Source organism: Giraffa tippelskirchi, chromosome 5 (genome assembly GCF_054371585.1).
Source record: "Giraffa tippelskirchi isolate mGirTip1 chromosome 5, T2T-mGirTip1v1.2.pri, whole genome shotgun sequence".
NCBI classification, from domain to species: domain Eukaryota; kingdom Metazoa; phylum Chordata; class Mammalia; order Artiodactyla; family Giraffidae; genus Giraffa; species Giraffa tippelskirchi.
Window position 1 is genome coordinate 73452713 of NC_137279.1, and position 20680 is coordinate 73473392.

At 44.1% G+C, this 20680-nt stretch overlaps 2 protein-coding genes across 31 annotated transcripts in view; one reads left to right on the forward strand and one right to left on the reverse strand.

The window, feature by feature from the left end:
* The window catches only part of PFKFB2 (6-phosphofructo-2-kinase/fructose-2,6-biphosphatase 2), a 30223-nt gene extending 15967 nt beyond the window's left edge, over nt 1–14256 (reverse strand). For 8 of the 27 annotated variants that reach the window (XM_081493656.1, XM_081493641.1, XM_081493639.1 and 5 more), the window contains exons 1-8: nt 10513–10617; nt 9305–9409; nt 3095–3220; nt 2482–2578; nt 1989–2055; nt 1784–1858; nt 1357–1413; nt 344–468 (exon numbers count right to left, since the gene is read on the reverse strand). In XM_081493656.1, coding sequence (XP_081349782.1) covers nt 344–468; nt 1357–1413; nt 1784–1858; nt 1989–2055; nt 2482–2578; nt 3095–3220; nt 9305–9389 — 632 coding nt within the window. In that variant the 5' untranslated portion in view covers nt 9390–9409; nt 10513–10617. Of the gene's footprint in view, nt 1–343; nt 469–1356; nt 1414–1783; nt 1859–1988; nt 2056–2481; nt 2579–3094; nt 3221–9304; nt 9410–10512; nt 10618–10641; nt 11921–12351; nt 12553–13949 lie in introns of those variants that run through there. The other 19 variants (XM_081493659.1, XM_081493652.1, XM_081493655.1 and 16 more) reach the window with 9 other exon arrangements.
* Nucleotides 10665–19766, forward strand: YOD1 (YOD1 deubiquitinase). Of its 4 annotated transcripts, none has more exons than XM_081493667.1 (3): nt 10665–11494; nt 12669–12828; nt 13844–19766. In XM_081493667.1, the coding sequence occupies exons 1-3, from the start codon at nt 11477–11479 to the stop codon at nt 14545–14547; spliced, it is 882 nt and encodes a 293-aa protein (XP_081349793.1). In that variant the 5' UTR covers nt 10665–11476; the 3' UTR covers nt 14548–19766. The 4 variants fall into 4 exon arrangements, with proteins under 4 accessions (XP_081349793.1, XP_081349791.1, XP_081349792.1 ...); XM_081493665.1 differs by having other exon boundaries at nt 10675–11516; XM_081493666.1 differs by having other exon boundaries at nt 11277–11367.
* The last annotated feature ends 914 nt before the right edge of the window (nt 19767–20680 follow it).

Below are 20680 nucleotides of genomic sequence, written 5' to 3' on the forward strand. Positions count from 1 at the left end.
ATGGGTATCTAGTGGCAGAGGGCAGGGATGCTGCGAAAGCTCCTACAGTTCCCAAGACAGCTCCCCACAGCACAGATTATCCAGTTCAAAATGTCCATCCTGCTGAGGTGGAGAAATCACACTCCAGAGCACACAACTGAAGAGCTTATGATAAAAAACACCCCGGTGTTCAAGGACAAGCTTCAGTCCATGCAGAGGTCACAAAGCCATATCTTTGCTCCCTGGAATGATGTAAACACAGGTCTGGATTGTCAGAGGGAAGTCTACAGACAGGGTGAGAAAGGCTCCTTTCTCACGGGAAACCACTGCCTCAGGCCGCTCGGACCTCGGCCTCACACCTTACTTGTCGTGGTTGTCTGGGTCAAGGGGTTGATAGGTGACCTTGTAGCACTCAATTCTCTTTAGGAAGTCCTCCATCACATTCTCCCTGTTCCTTTCGGGGTAGTCAGGGCTCGACACCTTTACCTCCTGGAATCACAGGAAGAGCAGGGCCTGGTCACAGGTCTGCCCTCAACAGCATTCCTGCAAACAGCCACTGCTAAATAAAGAAAAGGAAGGCCAGAGAAGAGGCCTTTCATGGGAGCGCTGGCGATCCCCATTCATTGAGCAGCACCCGCCCCCCGTCCTGTGACCCTGGCAACCAAGAAGAAAAAGACAACTGGGGAGTCATGTGCCTGCCCTTGGCTGAAGGACAGAGGCAGTCACACAGCTGAAGCAGTTCGCGGGCCCCGATCCCTTTATGCACCTTCCTGGGAAAACAGAATGGGATTCAATTTCTCCCCGTGGGCACTTAGAATAGGTGCCTGATCTGACGTCTGGCTGACTTGGACCAGACACCTCTTGGGCAAGTCCCCACACTGCTGGGAGAGTACCACCATGACACGATGCATGGATGGCCATCAGCCCAGCACGGTATAGCCATCAAATGGGCACTGGTGCAAGTTGGGACCACACACAGCGAGGGGCCTAGAACACTGACCTGAACGTTACACAACTGGTGGGCAGACAACCTTCCTGGAAGGTGGCCCAGACAGACGATGACGAGTCTAACCCATTCTGAGAACATACCTAGGTTTCAACACTTAGCTAATACCCAGAATACAGAGCCAGGACTCCTACAGTTTAAGCTGAGCCTCTATATTCAACAGCTAATTCTTACTTTATTCCTCAAAGCCTGCTTCTTCTCCCAAGGAAAGAGTCTAGAAGTATAAAATGGGGTCCTGGCAGATCTAAGAGCTCACCCTGTGCTGCTAAACATGTCTATCTCTCACTTTCATTACCAAGCTGACTCTCCACCCACCCCCACCAACACACACATGCAAGGCATAGAGAGGTGTGTGCAGGGGGCTCACCTACCAGGATGTTGGCAGCAATGACATCAGGATCATCGCAGACGGATTCCACAAAGAACACCTGCCCAGGGGGAAAAGGCAGAGATCAATGAGTCAAAAGTGGCCAGACTGTCAATTAAGAGCACACGTTCACACTTGCCCCAGCCCAGCCACCACATCCCCTGGAGGTCTTCTTTCATGAAAGTGGCCTTTGAGGGCTCTTCATTTAAAAATAGCTCTTACCATATCCCCAGGGCCTCATACATACATGCTAAAGATCTGAGAAAGGACCTGAAAGAAAACACTCAAGTTCTGAGGGTAAGGCACCAAGATGAGAGAATCGGGTGTCCGGTTCTGTCCTTACCCACCAGAGTCAAGCAGGTCCACACGTGCCTCCTAACTTCCCACCTCCACTGACCCTCCTCTTCCTCCAGCTTGGAGGCAGACCCTACCTTGAAGGAATTCTCCTCGGCAAAGTTCAAAATCAAGTCCCTCCTCTCTCGAGTGGTATTGGTAGCATCAAACACCTGGGAAAAGAGCCCACGAGGCAGAGGAATGGGGACCGAGAAACACAATCCCACCAAGGTGGACCCAGGCGGAGTGGTGCAGCTAGGCTGCTGCAGGGGTGGAGATGGGGAAGAGGCAGGTGAGGCTTACCGCAATCTGCCCGCTCTCCTCCGTGAGATAAGCCTTCACGTCTTCCAGCGCCACCAGGGCACACTGTCTGCCAAGAGAGCAGAGGGAATCAGCCAGAGGACGGAGCCAAGGCCAAGCTCAGGCACAGTCAGAGACGTGAACCACTGGGGTGCCACAGGGGTCAAGTCCCTTCTGTTCAGCTTCCTCAAGGATCAAAAATTTTCCCCAACGAGACCTTTCAACTTCCCCGCCATTGTTCTACCTTCCTGGATCTTTCGTGTTCCCCTGCCCTATGTACATATCTCATCCGCTGGAGGCTTAGCCTACAATAACACACACAACTTTCTGAGTCCTGTTTTTCTACCCACCCAAGTCCACAGTGATCCGCCCAGTAGGTAACTTCCACCTAAAATTCCCACCAGGTGTTTACTAAAAAGGAAACCAAGCCCCCTGACATCCAGTCTCACAATGGCCAAGGAAGGGCTGGCCTGGTGGTCAGGCCTAGAAGACTCACTTGCGAATCTTCATGGCCTCCTCGTTGTCATGCCGGAAGAAGTCATAGGACTTATAGGACTTGACTGCTTGCCGCCGATACACCCCAAGATTAAACACTGCAGAAGACACCCACACCCTTTAGCAGTGAAACAATACAATGTCCCAAAGCGGACTTCTTGGTCTAATGTCAGAGTGGCCAAAGGGATTGAAAAAAGCACCATGGTATTCTGGCAACAATACAAGATTAAGAATCAGGTTAAGTTCAAGCTCTGACTTAACAGACTCTGGACAAGTCTTAAATTATCTGACTTTCAATTTTCTCAGCCACTTTGGCTATTCCACAGGGATACTGCTAAATAACACAGATATAAGGGCTCTGGAAATGTAAAGCCCTATACTCATTTAATTCTTAATACTCCTATCAAAGGCATTTCCCCAAAATTAGGCCAATCCAGCCAAGGCCAGGAGGAACAAGTGTATAGCTAGAGAATAAAGCCGGTAAACCACGAAAAACCACAGTTGCTGCCAGGAGCACACTGTAACCTTGATGCCAGGGACAGAAATTCTCCCAGAAGCTGGTGAGGCCCAGAACTGATCATTCCCTCTCCCAGAGAGTGCACAGCTGCACCTACCTTTGGTGGGCACCCCAATCCAATTGAGGTAGCGTGTAAGTTTCTTGGACACGTAGGTTTTGCCACGGGCTGGTAAGCCAATCATAACAATGAGGGTTGGAGAGTTTGTCATGTAAGATGCCCATGCTAAAGGGAAATGGAACGGAACAGAAGTAATAATGAGAGGCCAAGTTAAGTGTGTGCATGGGGCTAAGCTTTCATGATCAGAACCTGGTTTGATTCTCGTACACCTCAGTGAGGCCAGGGTCCAAGAGGACTGGAAAGGCAAACCGAGGTAAACCTCCCAAAAGACAAAGTACCCAAACTAAGATGTGTCTTTCCCACTTGTCCAAGGTCTTCACAGAGGTACACAAGGTGAAAGAGAAAAAAAACAAAAAAAAAGTGGCCAGGAATAGTATAGCCATAGCACCTTCCTCAGTGTGAGAATATTTAGTAACACGGGAGGATGGCGCCATGAAGGAAAGCCTGGGGCCTGGAGATTCTACCTGTGCAGCACTGAGCTGGCTCAGTAACACATCCAACAAATCGTCTGTCCTCAGGATCCCATCTACCCCTTCAGAGCCACAGGAAAGAGTTACCTTGAGCATCAAAAACCAATCCTGCCCTCAACCTGTTTGGGCCTTTGTGCTCAGGCCACAAGTTTAAGCCAGAACTTCTAAATGATTTAGACCGTGTCAAAGCCTATCTGGGTGGCTCAGATGGTAAAGAATCTGCCTGCTAATGCGGGAAGGACGGGTTCAATCCCTGGGTTAGGAAGATCCCCTGGAGGAGGGCCTGCAGACACAGCAGACCCAGATTTGATCCCTGGGTCACGAAGATCCTTTGGAGAAGGCAATGGCAACCCACTCCAGTATTCCTGCCTGGAGAATCCCATGGACAAAGGATCCTGGCGGGCTATGGTCCACAGGGTCACAAAGAGACACGACTGAAGCAACTCGGCACGCACAGCACAAAGCCTAACTGACACAGGATCTGACTAGACCTCAGGGAACATCATGGGAAAGCTGGCCCACAAGGGCATTAAGGCCAGCCTGCCTCAAAGGCCCAAATAAAAGCAAGACAGTTTAGAAGCAGGAACAGCCACTTCCTTAGAAAACAGATTTCAAGAATGCTCACTTACACAGACAGCTCTCACTGGGCAGGCAGGGGCAAACCAGATGCTCAGAAGCCAGGTGACTCGCCTGAGGACATACACTGAGTGACAGAATCAGCTTTTCTCCATAAAAAGAGCCTCTGATGAGGATCTGCTTACTCACGGCCCCTCCCTGCCCACCCTGCCAAGGAGGAGTGGTGGAAGAGGGCCCTGCAGGTTGCCAGTCACAGCCCTGGGGCCAAGACCCAAACGCAGGTCATCGGGAAGGACTCAGGCTCTGCGTCTCCCATGAGGGAGGCCCTACGCACAGACCGGACAGGAGAGAGTCATGTTCACCTTCATCTTCCAGAAAGCATCCAGCAGGTAGCTGGTGCTTCTCTTCCCTGGGACAAGGCGACCCTGGAAGGCTAAGAAACAATTCAGTAAACCGGTGGTACCTAGATGGGAATGTCATCTTTCATTTTTAGGGAAGGGAAGGTAAAAAGGTCTCAGTGGAGAAATGGGCAGAGGGGCGTGGGTAGAGAACAGACCTTGGAAGGAAGAGCGTTTCATAGGAGTGTTTGGCAAGAAGTACCCAGTAGCCAAACAGGGCCCTGGCAGTGAGGGAGGGGTGGATGCCCAGACTTGGGGTCAGAGGGGTTGGCTTTTAGCCCTTTACCCACTGGGGACATGGAAAACTCCCAGGCCTGAGCAGGAGCCCCTCCAAGGTAGGTGATGAGCAACAGAAGTGATTTTCATCTCTGTCCCAACAGGGAGCACAAGGGCAAGCAAATGCTGTGCTGCAGCCTCACTGATGTTAATCCCTGACCTCTTGACCCCCAACAGGCAGATCAGTTGCCTCAGGTTTCAGGACTGAAATCCTCCCCAGTCTTCACTTTCTCCAGTTCAGCATCGCTCACTCTCCAATCCCCATGGCTTGGCTCATTACCTGCACCTCCAGTGCTGCTTGGCCCACACCTTCCAGCCCATTACACACTTCCCGCAAAGGTCCTGTTACCCTCCCTGAAGCTGAAAATGAACTGATGATACCTGGGAGATGCTCTGAAACCACCCAGGGAACCAGCTGCCCCATGTTTACCAAACAAGACAGAGAGTGCTAAGAACAAAAGCAAGCACGGGGCACTAAGGATCCCCCTTGGCGGCCCCCAGCACAGCACCCCCCCACCTACGACATACCACACACACCTATGCAACAGAGCTGCTCATTTACTGGAGGACAAAACTAAACCATACTTCCTATCTCAAATTACCACGTCGGCAATACTAGGAACACTCTGTCTTGCCTGTTAAAAAAACTATCACCACCTTAATCTGAATAGTAGACACTTCATGCTGATTAATTTCAGACACAATATATTATAACATGTGCTGTGCTTAATCACTGAGTCATGTCCAACTCTTTTTGACCCCCTGGACTGTAGCTCACCCGGCTCCTCTGTCCATGGGGACTCTCCAGGCAAGACTACTGCAGTGGGTTGCCATAATCTCCTCCAGGGGATTTTCCCAACCCAGGGATTGAACCCAAGTCTTCTGCATTGCAGGAAGGTTCTTTACCATCTGAGCCACCAGGAAAGCCCAAGAATACTGGAGTGGGTAGCCTATCCCTTCTCCAGGGGAACTTCTGACCCAGGAATCAAACCAGGGTCGCCTGCATTACAGGTGGATTCTTTACCAGCTGAGCTACTAGGGAAGCCCATATTATAACATATCCATTGACAAAGTTTGGAAAGCTGTTTCAAAGCTAAAACTCTCTTCTGCTTTCTTTATGCAAGGTTGAACTCACTTTCTCAATCTTACACTTATTTTCCTTCACAAACACAGTTAGAGGAAATGAGCATGTGAAAACTTCCCTCCTGTAGACAGAAAACCTGAGGCCCAGAAAAGGGAAGAGCTTGGCCCGTAGTCCTGCAATAGAAAGTCAAGGTCAGGGCCCTGACCAGACTCCCAGTTTCATGACTGTCCAATTAGTCCCAGTCACTAGCTCTTGTCAGCACCTGACGAAGGGAACCAAGTGGTGAGCACAACTCTGTTCTCTAACTGAAACCTGAAGGGTAGTTTAGAAGGCTCACAGTTCCTGGCTTTCTCATGACCAAGGTCATCTTCCACTTTTTGTTCTAAACAGCTCCAATATTTTGAAATATACTGTCCTATGTGATTCATTAGTAATACCTTCTCTGTATTCATCAGAAGTCATAAAACTGCCAATTATGTCCTGCTGTTTTACTGATAAGCCTAATGTATCCAAGTTCTGCAGCCAAACATTAAGAAAGTTAATGTTTTAGTTAACCAGTACAACTATAGTTTAATGCCCAATTTTTATCAAGTACTCTGGAATATTAAAAACTGCTAACAATACAGAACTTTTGAGGAATGCTGATAAGTGTTTCAAAGTGTCTGTCTTTCCTCCGAGTATTTCTACAGGAAAGCTGCTGGCACAAACTTGGAAAGATATATATGCAAGGATGCTTATTACACTGTTGTTGGTGATGGTGGAAAACTGGAGACAATGTAAATGTCCATCAGGGAGAGGCAATATCCATACAAGGCTAATTGAAGGATGGAGTAAATTTGAACTTATCAACACACAAAAAATGTCCAGAATATAGTTTTAAAAAGGAGCAGGGGAGAGATGGCGGCAGAACAAAAAATGTACAGTGTGAACCTATTTTCACTAGCAGGATACACCAGAATAAGATTTTAGAAAGAATCAAACTTAACAGGGACAGGAGAAATCGTGAGAAATTTCTTGCTTTTAGGGGAAGATTCGTATGAGAACCTGTCTGTTCCAGACCAATTCAAAATATCAAAGAATAAAAGAAACAAAGAAAGGTAGACTCCCCAGCTACCTCTAATTCCTGCTTTCACTGAGCCCTGAAACCAGCTGTCTCAGCACCTTAAGGGCACCTCAACCAGCACCACCCCCCTTCTCCCCAATCCCAGGAGCAGCTGAAATTTCAGTAATGCTCTTTTGGAGGCTTTGGCTCTCCAGTTCAGGCACTTTCCCGAGTCGAAGTCAGCCAACAAACAGGTGTAATTAGCAGTAATGGGATAACGGGCAAGCTATTAATAAAGCAACTGCTGGGTATGAACACTAAGCAGACTGGGAAGCTTGTTGCAAGATACAAGCAAGTAACAGAGAAAAGGGAAATAAACACATACTCTCATAACTGTATTTCTCCTTTGACTGTGGCTTTCAAAATCTCACAGTCCAAACACAAAAGGAGAACAAAGTAGGGTAAATGAATGACAGTAGCTTCAGGAGAACCCAGATGCCTCCAATGGGGAAGACGAGGGTAGAACTTGGAAAGGAGAGATCAAGAATTAGAGTCTTAGAGGACAGAAAGAGACCTGGGATTATTGCTTCCTTGACTAATCAAAAGACCTCAAGGCAAAAAAACTGCAAAAAAAGTTAGGAAGGCAGGTAGGACAGTCCTTTGGAGAAGAAAGCAGAGCTAGAAGGACTGACGCTGGGCACTGGGCAGGGTCCGTGACTCCCACAGTTATCAATTCCCCACCCCCAACTACCACCACCTGTTCTGTGCTCTTTTTGGACTCAAGTGTCCTAGTAACATGAGGGCACCTCTCTTTAAGATATGCATTCCATACCCCCAAATCTGGGCTACCATATTGTCAAACAAGAGAAGAAAACACTTTTTACTGAAAATATGATTCTTTACAGGGCTCTTTTAATAGTGAAATTCCAGAGCAGCATTTACCGCATAATTCAATCTATATATAATGCTTCAGGAACAGACACAACATGCAAATTGTCACCAGTGAAAAATAACACCGTTTAGCCACATGCCCAACATTCTTCTAAGCGCTCTCCTATATATATGCACTCAATTCTCATATCACTCAGAGAGATACTATTAGTATCCCCATTTTATCAAAAAGTAAACTGAGGCATGGGGCAGACAAGTAACTGGTTAAAAGGAAGTAGTAACAAGAAGATTTGGACCCAGGCAGTCTGACTCCAGAGGCTACACCCAAACGTCATGCTATAGTAGGTATCTTCCACAGGGTGCTTGCCCTCGGTACCCAGCTTCCTGCCCAGGCAGAGAAAGACCCTAATCATACAGGTGCACCGACCCCAGGGTCACACCCAAACAAGCCGCCTCTGCTGCAGCCAAACCCTAACAAGCCTCATCAGTGATAGGTGAAAAAAGATGATCATCATTAATCATGAGACTGACAAGGGCGTGACATCAAGGTTGAGACTCTGGGGAAAGTTTGGAACATGAGATGATCCCAAGTCTCATGCTGGTCGACTATTTCCACCTGCTGATAAATATAACCACTGAAGTGAGGACTGCCTGATAGGGTTCCAAGGGAACTTGGAAGCAGGGACAGAGTGAGCTTTCCTTGAGTTTCCCCAAAACATCTGGGGACCAACTTGCCCAGGACCTTTTGACCTGGGCGATACAGTCTTGCAGTCTGCAAGGATGCTTAGGCATGCAGATCATGGGGACAGGAAACACCACTTCATCTCTCTGCAAACCTAACTGTTGTCTCTGTCTAAAAGATGGGCATGGAAATGCTCCTGTGAAACCCATCCCCAGAGGAAAATGTTTGCAAAATACAAAGACTAAACTTGTGAGACAGTAAAGTGCCCCAGACATGGCAAGAAGTGAAATGTCATGGTCAATTTCCCTTAGGCCTGTAGAAATGAGCAACTGGTTCCTACCTGCAATTTCTGCTGTGAGCAGCACTCTCACAAAACTTAGCCCAAGGGATTAAGGGAAACTCTTAACAGTATCAGCCCCAAGGGATTCCTGCACCCTGCCACTCTGCCTTACTCACTGCGTGTACAATACTTACTCTAACTTTCTGCATCAATTGACTGGGCAAATACTCCCAGGATGGAGGAGATAAAGATTCAGTTAAAGAAAGCAGGAAGAAAATGCTGGGCTACACCAGCAGTCTAGCCCCAAGGACAGACATTTCACTGAGTCTACTTGTTTCAGAAAGGAAATTCCCCTGGTAGACTTTGTTTTGAATTCCAGTGTCAAACAATTATTTCTCACTTCCACTCAGCAGCAAAGTCTAGAATTACAACAATATTCCCAAAATAAAATCCTGGGACAGAGCAGCCCCTCCTCTTTCCCAACACTCACAACATTTCTTCTCTGACATTCGGAGACTTGCTTTGGTTTCATAGCTATCGTTCTGTTCTGAGGGACAGGCAGGATTCTCGGACATGGCAACTCTTCAGGAGATGTCTGGAAGGGACAAAAGGAACGTAAAGAAGGGAAGGAAGGAAAGAACCCTCAGAACACTCAAAAGAGGACCACTGAGGTACAAGTGAAAGAACCCTGGGCCAAGTGTCAAATCCAGCCCTCCTTCTCCCAGTTAATAGCTACATGCCCTAGGATAAGTCATGAATATCCCCAGCCCTCTGTTTCCTTATCTATGAACAGCTGCACCAGAACCTTGCATTTATAATGCTGACTTAGGAGTTTACATTCACATAAATTATCGCCTTCAATCCTTCCAATAATCCTGTAATAAAACAGATTTTGCTACCATTGCTACTTCTCCCCATTTTAGATCGAAAAACTGAGGTTAATCAAATTAAATGGTTTATCCAAGTTCCTTCCTAACCTCAGATTCCAGGTTAAGAATCTGGGGAGAGTAGTGGCATCAGGTGGAGGTGGGGTGGGTTGTGAATAGATCAAGTTCATTATCATAAAGCAATTTCAGTCCAATGGTAGGATTCAGTTCTGGGGGGGGTAAAAAAAAAAATGAGAAGCGGGAACATCTCAAACATGTCCCCTAAAGGAAAAACCGCAGCTGGACCCGGGGACAGCCCCCAGATGTCACCACTTTCCTTTGTGGTGTTCTTACTCTCAACCCCTGGTCCGCACCCCCTCTCCATACATCTCCTGGGAAGTAGTCGATGGAGGAATCATCGGGCAACTAGATGTGGTAAATAACTTTCCCAAGGTCACTTGCAGCATAAGGGGTAAGTCCTGACTCTTAACTGGGGTGGGAGAGCCCCGAGTTCACTCCTCAATCCCAGACAAGGGACTCGTAAGAAAGACCCCCAGTGCCTCAGGGACCCTCCAGTTCTTCCACTGAACACGCACATCCTCTGAACTCACACATCAGCTGCGGCTCTGGGTCCCTAAACGTACGCACTCCAGGTAATGCCTGGCGTGGGGGCGGGGGGAACGCGGACTTGCCCCAAACAGCGAGGCTTCATCTTCCCGGACATCATCAAGGTCCAGGCAGCCCCTCTCCTGTCGCCTGCCAAGCCCCTCCAAGGTGCTGCACAGCCGCCATTCACCCTAAGATCCCTCCCTCCTGCGGCCCCGATACCTACCCGTCGAGGTTAACAGGAGGGAGCCGACTCTGGGGCCGGGAACCGACTCTGGGGCCGGGGTCCGGCTCACCAGCCGCCGGTGGGTCACGTGCCCCGCCCGGCCCCGCCCACCCCGGCCTCAGCCCTCACCTGGAGAGGTTCCTCGGCCAATCGAGCGCCAGCGGGCTCCGGGGGGCGGGGCTCGGGCGGGGCTCGAGGACACTCGCTCGGGCAGGAGGAGGGACCTGTGAAGGTGAACTAGCGCGAGCTCACGAGTCTCCCGGAGCTGTGGAGGTTGGCTACTCCGTTGCTTGGCAACTAGCATGGCTGGGGGCGGGGTCAATAAAAGCCGGATTTTTTTTTTTTCGTACTATCGCGAGAGTGAACTAGTGGACGTCTTGAGGGGGTGTGGCTTCTTGGTGACTGGAAAAAAATGTGAAGATTAACGCTCTCCTCCCTGAATCCCGGCGGGATCTCTTTAAATCCAAGCACTGGAGCACACACTTTAGAAAGTGCTTTGCTTGAGGTCACAGAGAGTCGGACACGACTAACACTTGCTAAAGTAAACCACCAAAGGACTTAAGCTGATCCCATCTTAGGATGTTTGCATAGTCCCTTCAGTCAAACACCGTAAACTAAGAAAATCAGCTACTCTCCTCGCCGAACCAGGGACTTCCCTGAACCTGTGCTCGTACTCCAGCGGACTTACCACCTTATTTATTCTCCCGTTTACCACCCACGCTGTACCGGTTGTTACGACCATTTTGAAGAACCAAAGAGGAAAATTCCTCCAGGAGAAAACTGGGTCCTGAAAGGTTTGAGAAGATGCGTTGTTTCCATATAACTTATTCAGAGGCAGAAACTTTCACAGTGGAAGTGAATTTGCACATTTCAAGTGTACAGTTGCCCCTGGGGCCCATCTGATGCTTGATTGTGGTTATAAATCCCCTCTACGCAGTGTAGGCTTTGCTGCTCTGCGTCCAGGATGGAAAAAGAACAATGCGTACGTATTTCTTGGAAGAGAGGTAAATTCAGAGTTTTTATTCCTGTTTCACCTGGGGATTAAATTCATCCTTCAAAACAGCTCAAATAGTATCTCTTCTTTAAAACTTTTTTACAATTCCCAGCTGCCCTCTCTGTGCCTATACAGCTCCGTTTTATCCATTCAGCAAGTATTTACTGAGCACTTATTTGCAAGGCACCGTACTTTGTTCTCGGGATATAGGTTTGGAAAAGGTCAAATCTAGCATTACCACGTTGCTATGAAATTCCGTGGTTATGTGTCCTTTACACCCCACCCTCTCTCCTGATTACCTGAGTACTTTGCTATTTTGAAGGCAGGAATGGAGTCCTTTTGGTATGTGTATGTCTAGGGCCTGAACTGGAATCTGAATGACACACGTTGGTCTTCATTCCTCCTCCTTATACCGCCACTACCTCCTGAAGGTAGCAATTGCCCTCTGCCCAGATGCTGACCTCATACTGCGCTTTCTGATGTGACCAATGGACGTTTTGAAGTTACAGTCTCTTGGAGGTGGAAAGGCCAGTTGTTTGGCCCCTTAACCTCAATGAGTCAATGTTTGCTGCAGCCGAGTCTATAGTCACGGGTACTTATTTGTCTTTGACTGGTTATTTGACTCACAGACCATTCTTGGCATTCGTCTGCATTCCGAACTATGATTCTTGTTTCTCCCGGCGTAGTTTGGAAGCCCCAATTTAATAATTTCCGAACTAAGTGCAAGGTTACATTCCAATGGCTTCGATTCAGAAACTCCTTCCCCCGCCCTCTTCCCTTGAGCATATATGCTTCCGACGCGGAGGGTACCTCACTAGCTCTACAGGTAGCAAGACCAGTCGTACTTTGGGAATACGGATAAACCTTCATCCTCTGCCTCCTGACGAGGAAGTGACAGGAGTTAGTTGTCTCTTTAAGAGCGTGCTAGAATAGAAGCCGAAGAGTATCGCGAGAACCGTACAACCAGCGACTTCTCGCGATGTTTGGACCGGCAAAGGGTGGCCATTTTGGAGTCCACCCGGCGGCTGGTTGCCCCGGCGGCGTCCGCCAGCCTGCTGCCGGGACCAAAGCTGGCCCCACCGGTGTCTGCCCTGCGGGCGCCTGCACGGACGCGATGTGGCGGCTTCGCTGCAAGGCCAAGGAGGGCACCTATGTTTTGCAGGGGTTGTCCAGCCGGACCCGGGTGCGGGAACTCCAGGGCCAAATTGCCGCCATCACCGGGATCTCCCCCGGCTGTCAGCGAATCCTCGTCGGATACCCGCCCGAGTGCCTGGATCTCAGCAACGGGGATACCATTCTGGGGGATTTGCCCATCCAGTCAGGTACGGGAATCGAGGCTGGGCCAGGCAAGGTCCTGGGAGGACGTAGAGGGGCAGAAAGGAGAACAGAAGCTGTCAGGGTCAGGTCTCTATGGGTCGGCTTGGAGGACGAGAATAGGAGAAATTAAAGAACGGAGAATTCTGACGGAGGCCAGGGCAAGTGTCCAGCAACTCCTTGACTTCACATATAGTTTGAAAGAGACAGGGAGGACTTGATCTTTGTGAGAAGCTCAAAAACCGTGGAGTCCTCTTTCCTGGCTGCTTTCTCGTCTGCCTTGAAAACATCTCATTCATTTTGTTTCTCTCTGCGTCCACAGAAGTATTTTTAAGATGCGATGTTTTCTCTGTTCTGATTGCTCTTTTTCCCTGCATCACTGAAAGAAGACGGTAGGTCTGAAGGATGTAGGATACTTTTTTTTTGCTTTCCTGGTTCATTTTTACAATCGCCTTCATTTGTATTTTCTCTGACAGTTGTACTCATTTTAGAGTTTGCTTTGACACATCCACTGAAGGCGCTTTCAAGTTCTAGACAAAAACAGTTATTTCTGTCCAGTATTAAAACTTGAACAGCAGTATTGGTAATTAAAAGCTTTGCTCTGTAGTCTCAAGGATCCTGTAAACACTTGAACAGGGTAGATATGATATTTCAGATCGAGAGCATCCCCTAGTGGCCGAGTCCTTCGTAAACAACTTTTGGAAGTGCTTTTAAACTGCAGAGAGCAAGGATAAGAAAATTTTGTTCTTGAAATGGATCTTTTTAGGTACATATAAAAGTGTGTAACTCAGGCCCCTTTACTAAATGAGATACAATGTCTTTCTCTTTGTTCCGTTTTCATCTTTATGAAGATTCAGGGAACAAGAATTATTACTGGTCACATGTTTGCAAAGCTGTATTCTCCCTAGTAACCCCAGTTTATACTTTAACTCCTCCTGTTTGTAATTTACAGACTTGGTTAGTGAACACCCAATTTCATCTATACTTTCTCTGTAGTTCTGAATTTTGTTTTGTTTTTGACAGGTGACATGCTGATCGTTGAAGAAGACCAAAGTAGGCCCAAAACGTCACCTGCATTTACAAAATATGGTGCTCCTAGTTACTTCAGGGAAACTTTGCCTGTGCTTACCAGGATGGCGGTCCCAGCAGACAACTCTTGTCTCTTTACCAGTGTGTACTATGTTGTTGAAGGAGGAGTCTTGAATCCAGCTTGTGCCCCTGAGATGAGACGTCTCATAGCACAAATTGTAGCAAGTGATCCAGACTTCTACAGTGAGGCAATACTGGGAAAAACAAATGAAGAGTACTGTGACTGGATCAAAAGGGATGATACTTGGGGCGGAGCTATTGAGATATCCATTTTGTCTAAATTTTACCAATGTGAAATATGTGTAGTAGATACACAGACCGTACGAATTGATCGTTTTGGGGAAGATGCAGGATATACCAAAAGGGTCCTTCTCATTTATGATGGCATCCACTATGATCCACTTCAGCGTGTCTTCCCTGACCCAGACACCCCTCCTCTGACTATTTTCTCCTCTTATGATGATATTGTTCTTGTGCAAGCACTGGAATTAGCAGATGAAGCTAGAAAGAAGAGACAGTTTACTGATGTAAACCACTTCACCCTGAGATGCATGGTATGTCAGAAGGGACTAACTGGACAAGCAGAAGCAAGGGACCATGCCAAGGAGACAGGCCATACCAACTTCGGGGAAGTGTGATCCATGCATAATGAGGATTGAAGCCTACTACCTCACAGATCCAGAAGGCTCTGGGTTTTCCAATAAGCTATTTGTTACCCTTAAGAACAAAAGAATACAATGCTTGAACCATCCTTTTAACCTTAAACCACTAAGACACTGAATTCCTTGTTAAGATTAAAATTAGTGTGCAAGTTTACAGATGTGTGTCTACAGCGGTGATATAGCCCTCCTCCTGCTTGGGTGACAGAATAGGTCCTTGCTACCTACTGACACTGACCTGAAGATTGAGTTTTAGTATTATAAACTAGCACCCAGCAGCATTAACTTGTAGAAGAAAACAACTTCCTATTTGGGGTAATGTGGAAGGCTTCAGGTGAGGCCACTGGACATAAACCACAGTGTCTCCAGTAATTGGGTCTTTTTAAAAACTCTGAGTGGGTTAATAGTTTCTATCTTATGAATTGATTTCTCAAATGAAGATACTCAGAATTGTCAAAACTGATTTCATATTGCAATTTGGTATACTTTATAAATGTGTACTTCACCAGTTGTTATAAGTAGATAACATGCAATTTTTACAGAGATGAGTCTACTCCTTGAGAATGTTACTTAAAAACAAGAACTTATAGTGCCCAGTTAAGAATTTCTAGTATATAAAAGAGAATGTATGAGGGAAGAGGTGCCTGAGCAGCTTACTGAAGATTTAAAAGACCATGGGCCCCATGTTTTAATGCAACTCATTTATTCATCTGTTGCTTTGGATAAAATGTTAAAATTAAGCAGGATTTTTTTTTTTTTTAATTGAAGTTCCTTGAAACTTGAGTGCTCAATTTTTGCCTTTTTAACTAAAGATTTGTTTGGAGGGGTTTAATTTCCTCAGCTTTTTGTTAAGAGCACTTCCTCCACTCCTAAAATAACTTTTCATCTAAAATTATAACACTGTGCTTTCCGTTGGTTTTTGTGAGATCTTTTGCTTACCTAAACAGTCTTTGTTTTCATGCTAGCCTTGTCACACCACTCTTAAATGATTTCGTGTTTCTGAAAATTAATACTTTGTTTATCCACCATCTTTTACCTTGACTTTTGCAGAGTTTTAAAGTAATTGGGATGATAACATTGAATGAATTTGTTTCACTTACAAAATATGACAGTTTTTAAATCTTTGCCTTATTCAGCCTTCTCAGAATTCTGCTTCTTACTAGTATTAGATGTGTAGCCATTTGCTTGGTGGGCTTATCCACAAGGCATACCCTCTAAAACTTAGCTTCACTATGAGATCTTCCAGATAAAAGTGTTCTACCTCTTAATTCTTCTGAAGATCAGGGATGCTAAATTATAATTTGTTATGCATTATCCTACATAATGTTAAGAGGCTTAATGTTGTGAAGTTTTGTTATCTTGGTCTTGTTTTTTATTATCTTGCTTAGAAAACCAATGATATGGGAATTTCCTGGCAGTCCAGTGGTTAGAACTCTACCCTTTCATTGCCAAGGGCGCAGATTCAATCCCTTGTTAGGGAACTAAGTCCCATAAGCTTCGTGGAGTGACCAAAAAAACCCAGTGGTATACATTAAAGCACTTATATCTCTTTTAGCATGTCTTCTTGGCAAATGTTTCAGAATTGAGATTTACTCTTAGCACTTTCACTTGGTAGAAGTGATCGTATAAAATTAAGGAGTATATAAACAATTTAGGAGAAAAGTATCTTTAAGGAGCAATTCACAAAATATACTTTAAATCATTAGATGACATTTCTTGAGTACCTTTTGTGTGAATAGGACTTTTAGGCATTATAAGTTATTATCATCAGTTTAACTCAAAAGTATTTAATTTTCTATTTTACTGAGCCTTAAAATAGCACTTGTGAGCTTGTAAAATTCGATATTTGGCAGTCATAATGTGTACAAATGAATATGATTGAAAATCTCTTTGTACCTGTATGTCATCTGGTCTAAAAGGATTTTGTATCTCTTAATTCCCCCAGACAAATTTAAAGCTGTAAGTTAAGAGTATACCACTGGGTAACACCAATCCAGTTGAGCTTTATGCATTATTATTCATAAACCTTGCCTTCCTTTCCTAAGTATTTCAAGGGCCAAACTTGATACTTGCTTACTGGAATTTTAGAAAAGTTTATTCATCCAACAAATATTTATTGAGTAATTTATTATATACCAGGCGTATATTGATGTTTCTGAACATAAATTTTGTTGCTTTAAAATTGAGTATAGTTTATCTGTATTTGATTGTAATATTAACAAGTGGATGGATATAGAACTGGATATTTTCTAAAAGTAAGCTTATTTTAAGTGTTTTTGTTTGCATATTTAAGTTTATGCTTTTATAACAAATGTCAAATATTTATTTAGGGGATCTTATTCTATTCTGTTATACCTGTTAACTAGGTTGTGCGTTCCTAGTAACAACTTTTTAAAATTGATCAGCTGCTGAAATTCAGCAATAGGACTTTTTTAAGTAATGTTCTGATCATGGGATATTCAAGATGAAGCACTGTTTGCAGACCACTTTAATTGTGGAGGATTAAAAACCTAAACTTGTACTTACTCGGAACTCAAGCTTGTGAGCCTCACAGAAGTTAACAGATTTTAAATTGCACTTATACTCTTGAATGGAGAAGGGAATAGCAACCCATTTCAGTATTCTTGCCTGGAGAATCCCATGGACAGAGGAGCCTGGCAGGCACCCATGGGGTCGCAGAGTTGGACATGACTGAGCACCTAACACTATACACTTGAAGTTAGTTAATGTACGTAAATGCTAGTCTTGAGAAATTTAAAACATGGCACCAAGATGAAAAGAAACTTTTTCTTATATTTGCACTTGAGCAGAGAGAAACCTTTCTTCCTATTCATTCAGGTTATGACTGCCTTGCAAGAATTTTTTTTATTAAAATGAGGTTAGTTTATATTAGTAGCAGAATGAATCAAGATTGTGCTTTCGTATCCCCTACTCCTCCTTTCCTTAACTCTTCTTTCCCTTACTCCTCTTTGGATTTAAAGATTAGATGTAGGGCTATGAATGCACTTCTGGATAGAGTGATTTCAGAAATTAAAATTAATATTGGGAATTTTGTGATGTGATAGCCATGTGAAGACATCAGTATGGTGCAACTACTGTTAGTAGTCCGTGGTTGATTTCTTGTTTCTCATGAATGGATCATGGGCATAGTCAAGTGATACCCTTGCAAGTTTGGGGGCTGGTCAGCTTGACCCTGTTGGCAAAAACTAATATTGACATACCACTTGATTATTCCATGAAGTTCAAGTCCCAGTGAAATCTTAATCAGGAATGAATTAACATATTTATACATTCCCATAAATGCCCATGCCTAATTTGCATGTTCAGCTTACTCTTTCTACCTTGTATAGGCATTAAAACAGGAATGTTGTAAGTTCCCCTCTAGCTGAACATAATTTTCTATGTCTTTTGTGAAAAGAATCGAATGGGGAATATACAAGATTAGCAGCAGAATGATTTTTTTTTTCATGTATTGAGAACACAAATCTGTTATTATTTGCAGCACTTTAAAAATACGAAATAAAAGTTTACATGTTAGCCCTCTCTGACAATTTTGTCAGACATTAAAATATAGTTCTTGAGCTGCCAACAATCAGCTCGTCTTAATTAAAAGTTACCATTAGTGAATAGTGTATCCAGTGGTACAACATTCTGGTAATTCTGTAACAGTAAAACTTCCTTTCAGTAACTATTAGGAGCATGCTCTGTGCCCAAGCATTCAAAATGTTACTTATTTCTATAATGTGATTGTTCTTTATTCATTGTACAATGCAGTATTCAATTTGTCCTTGTAGCTCAAAGATGACTACTGCAACTTTGAAAATGTTAGATTCTTAAAACCCTTCATTTGTTTCTAAGCAGACTTACGATTTTGAGCTGATTTTTGAGTCAGAGGCCTTAAAAGTCATATATAAGCAACATCATTAAGTCTAAAGTGAAACACTTGATTTAAATAAGCTAGTTGATTAACTAAGGATGTTTTCTTACTAGGAGTTATGATATCTAGCATTTAGCACATTTCATCCAACTTAAAAAGATTATAAAACTTCCCTGATTGTAGAAAAAAGTTTCTTTAATTTTCCATCTCCAAAACTTAGCTTGCATTTTGTTTACAGTGCTTTGAATAATTGACTTTGATAAAATCATTGATACTGAATTGTGGAGTGCTGATTTAAGTCTTGGTTGGCAGAATTTAGAGGAGATTAATAACCCTCCCATGCTGCTTAAAATAAAGGAAGAAAGGGGCAGGAAGATAAAGTGCCACATAAACAGAAGAGCTCCTCAAAAGAATGCATTTCTATTGAATTATGCTTTTCAGAAAATGTTTCAGGCAATGGCTTTGTGTCATCTTAACCCATTCATGTTTCTTGGCATAGAATATAGCAAGGCCATAACAGAAAGAAAGGCTTGTCAGTAAGGTTTTAAAACATGACTATAAGCATTTTGCTGTGATGCCTTTTTATACTTGTTTTTTAAAATGCACACCTACATCTAAAGAGTTTAGGGATAGTGAAAATATGATTTAGTTACATTGTAGGCAAACAGGTTAACCTAGGAAAGGTTTACAGTTTCCTCTAAGATGACATGAGCCTGACTCCATAACTGGTATAGGATATGTAGTTAGTTGTCGCCCATAAGTTACTTAAAGGACCAGGGCACCTGATTCTTGTCTGTTTTCCAGTTCACCTTGGTGCCATTTATCACATAAACTGTTTACAGGAAATATAATTTCTTTAGCAAAAAGTAATGTTTTTCCTTTAAAAGAGTATTAAGTTTAAAGAATAAATATAATTTGTCAAAAGGAATAGAGAACGGCAGTAGTCCTATATTTCCTGTACTAATGCAATAGAGGTTGAAATTCCTGAAGCAATGAAAAAACAAAACTGTCAAATTTAGAGCTTTAAAATATGACTTTAAAAGTAGTAGAGAAGGACAAATAGAACAAAGTTCTGTTTCTCTTGGCATAAAATATTTTTTCTTAATGAAGATGGACAGTGCTTCCTTGGTTTAAAAACATTTTGTCAATTTGCCAGCATTTTTGCAAGTTAATGCACTACTGCTACTACCTGAGAGATGCCTAATTTTGTGATTTTACCATTTTCATTAAGATGCATTGATTTTACTTGTGAGGTGTACGATTTTAAATATCTAAATGCTATATAAAATGACTTGTTTTGAAGAAATAAATGAAGTGAAAATATTGTTGTCCGAGCATGCTTTGGGGAGGAAAGAGGGCAAGTGAACAGCTGCTATTAATCTCCAAAATTTACAAACAGTTTATGACACTTAGGAGCATCAAAACAGACAACCCACTCAAGAAATGGGCAGACCAGAATAGACATTTCACCAAGAGGACATACAGATGGGCAATAGGCACATGAAAAGATGTTCAAAATTGCTAGTTATTAGAGAAATGCAGATCAAAACAATGATGAGATATCACCTGACACCAATCAGAATGACTATCATCAAAAATTCCACAAACAACAAATACTGGAGTGAGTGTGAAGAAATGGGAACCCTTCTGCTCTGTTGGTGGGAATGTAAATTGGTACAGCCACTATGGAGAACAGTATGGAGGTTCCCTAAAAAACTAAAAAGAGAGCTACCACATGACCCTGCAATCCCACTGCTGGGCATATATCCAGAGGAAAAATATAACCCAAAAAGATACATGCTCCCCAATGTTCATTGCAGCACTGTTTACAATGGCCAAGACATGGAAACAGCCTAAATGTCCATTGACAGAGGAATGAATAGAGAAGATGTAGTATACATATTTACACACACACACACACACACATATATATAATGGAATATTATGCAGTCATTAAAAAGAATGAAATGAGGCCATTTGCCAGCAACATGGATGGACCTAGAGAGTGTCATACTGAGTGAAGTAAGCCATACAGAGAAAGAGAAATATCATATGACGTTCCTTATATGTGGAATCTAAAAGAAATCATACAAATGAACTTACTTACAAAACAGAAGGAGACTCACAGACTTCGAAAACAAATTCATGGTTGCCAGGGGGAAAGGATAGTTGAAGACTTCGGGAAGGTCATGTACACGCTGCTATATTTAAAATGGATAACCAACAAAAACCTAT